Source organism: Vicia villosa, unplaced genomic scaffold (genome assembly GCF_029867415.1).
Source record: "Vicia villosa cultivar HV-30 ecotype Madison, WI unplaced genomic scaffold, Vvil1.0 ctg.000074F_1_1, whole genome shotgun sequence".
In the NCBI taxonomy this organism is placed as follows: Eukaryota; Viridiplantae; Streptophyta; class Magnoliopsida; order Fabales; family Fabaceae; genus Vicia; species Vicia villosa.
In genome coordinates this window covers 415055-417806 of record NW_026704998.1, presented here as the reverse complement: position 1 = coordinate 417806, position 2752 = coordinate 415055, and the positions used below count along the sequence as shown (strand labels likewise).

General features: G+C 32.2%; 1 protein-coding gene across 1 annotated transcript; it reads left to right on the top strand.

The window, feature by feature from the left end:
- The first annotated feature begins 281 nt into the window (after window positions 1–281).
- Window positions 282–1512, top strand: LOC131623575 ((+)-neomenthol dehydrogenase). Its single transcript, XM_058894575.1, has 4 exons — window positions 282–325; window positions 405–681; window positions 764–949; window positions 1108–1512. Exons 1-4 carry the CDS (start codon window positions 282–284, stop codon window positions 1510–1512), a joined length of 912 nt encoding a protein of 303 aa, XP_058750558.1.
- The last annotated feature ends 1240 nt before the right edge of the window (window positions 1513–2752 follow it).

The window sequence follows — 2752 nt, the reverse complement described above, 5'->3', positions numbered from 1 at the left end:
TATAAAATTTGAATCACACAGCCCACGGTGGTAGACTTAAACAAACGAAATAAAATGACACGCGCGTTCCATTTTGATATAGTTCTCATGTCATTTTTATATCCCATTTGAGTCTAAACTATGTTATATAATTCACACAAAGTCTGCTCCCCCTAGTTTCATAACACAACATTCCTTATAATAATAACCATGCCAAAGTATATATAAATAGCATAGAATGGCCTAGTAGTGTTTTCAATATTGACACATTTCATCATTCATACACTGTAACTCAAACTCAAATGGATCCGGAACATTATTTTCCATCTCCTTCACTCTCAACCAGGTACACCTTATCATTTCAATACTTGTTAGTACCTATAGTATCTGTTTAATTTATTTGCTTGAATATGTAATGAATGAAGGTGGTGGTCGAAGGAAACGGTAGCGGTGGTGACCGGAGGAAACAAGGGCATAGGGTTTGCTCTTGTGAAACGTCTTGCAGAGTTGGGACTGACCGTAGTGTTAGCTGCTAGAGACAAGCAAAAAGGAGAACATGCTGTAGAGAGCATTCAAGCAGAACTAGGCCTTGTTGCACCTCATCATGTACACTTTTTACTCCTTGATGTCTCTGATCCTGAGTCTATCAAAACCTTTGCATCCTCCTTCAAAGCCAAATTCGGAGCCACTTTGGATATTCTTGTACGTAATTAACCTTAACCATTGTGATTCTTTAGGAAAGCGAAATAAGGATCTAATCTAACTAATTTATATTTTTCATCAGGTGAATAATGCAGCTGTATCATTCAATGAACTCTATCAAAACTCAGTGGACCATGCAGAAAGTGTCATGAAAACAAATTTCTATGGTCCCAAGTTGCTTATTCAGGAACTCCTTCCTCTCTTTCGTTCCTCGTCTTCTTCCATCACACGTATTCTCAATGTTAGCTCAAGACTCGGCTCTCTCGATGTACGTAATAATATAAATATCAACAACTTGTTTAGAATAATACATAAATATTAATAAATACTGTCGTTAGAGATTAAAACATATATGTAAATAATTAATTAATAGAAAAATAATTAAATTATTTGTATGCTATTTTGAAAATATTTTTATATACGCAGAAGGTGAGAAACGAGGAAATAAGAAGAATTCTGGAAAGTGGGGAGTTGAAGGAAGAGGAAATAGAGGAAATGGTGAAAAAGTTTATGAGAGATGTAAGAAATGGGACGTGGAAGAGTGAAGGGTGGCCAATGTATTGGACAGACTATGCAGTATCGAAGCTGGCTCTAAATGCATACTCGAAGGTGTTGGCTAAGAGATACAATAGTGAATTGATGAGTGTGAATTGTTTTTGCCCTGGTTTCACTCAAACCTCGATGACAAAAGGGAAGGGCACTCATACTGCTCATCAAGCTGCTTCTCTTGCTGCCACACTTGCCTTACTTCCGCCGCATCACTTGCCCACAGGGAAATTCTTCTTGCTTAGAAATAATACCAACTTCCATCTTGCTAATTCTAAACTTTGATTCTCATCATTTCATGTTGCTAATTCTAAACTTTAATTAAGGGGTTTAATGATTTATAACACTTAGCCCAACCATTTCAAAGGAAATTGTAACTATTTTTGTTATTTTAGAAGTGTTTTAATTCAGTTCAATTATGTTAGAACAACTATCAAGATATATATAGAAGATTAAAGAGAAATGAAAGTAAAGATAATTAACACAATGAATCTTTATTATTGCCATTCGATGAATGGTGCTTACCTCGAATATAGTGTAATTATATTTTCCTTTATTAATTTTGTTTAATAACTAGGATAGATTAGATTTACAATGTTACAATCAACATATATATATATATATATATATATATATATATATATATATATATATATATATATATATATATATATATATATATATATATATATATATATATATATATATATATATATATATATATATATATATATATATATATATATATATATATATATATATATATATATATATATATAAAATAATAATAATAATAAGAATAAGAATAATAATAATATTATGATCCAATTTACAATAATACCTCTTAAGACCCCGCACTCCAAATTGCCTACCTACAATAATCTCCACAATACGAGTAAAACTCAACAATCTCCACCTTAACGAATATCAAACTCCTATGAAGATTTCCTGCGACACGATCACATTCCGACAACTAGGAAAGTACATCTTTTGCTTATCATTGATAAACATGTAACAAGTCCAATCAATACCTGAATTGTCACTAATGACTGTCTTGGTTAACATATCAACTTCATTATATGAAGTATGAACCTTTTCAAGTAATATATGTTCATATGTAAGTAACTCTCTGATCTTGTGAAACCTCACATCAATATGCTTGGTCCTGACATGATACACCTAATTTTTTATCGAATAAACGATACTCTAACTATTACAATGCAACGAAACTCCACCTTTCTCAACACTTAATTCTCTCACAAATCCTCTAAGTTATAAGGGTTCTTTGGCAGGTTCACTTGCTGCCATGTACTCTTCAAGTGTCTACATGACCACTATGAATTGGACTGATGATTTCTAACAAATAGTATATATTGCTCGAGTAAATACATACCCTATTGTAGACTTTAATTCCTATAATCCATATCACCAATATATTCTAAATCAATATATCCTACAACTAAAGGATCACCATGTTTAATGGTAAACATGATACCATGTCGCGATGTACTCTTCAAGCACCTAA

Coding starts and splice junctions, on each gene's coding strand:
- LOC131623575 (XM_058894575.1), top strand. CDS start 282: ATGGATCCGGAACATTATTTTCCATCTCCTTCACTCTCAACCAG. Junction 326..404: donor TCTCCTTCACTCTCAACCAG/GTACACCTTATC, acceptor TAATGAATGAAG/GTGGTGGTCGAAGGAAACGG. Junction 950..1,107: donor CAAGACTCGGCTCTCTCGAT/GTACGTAATAAT, acceptor TTATATACGCAG/AAGGTGAGAAACGAGGAAAT.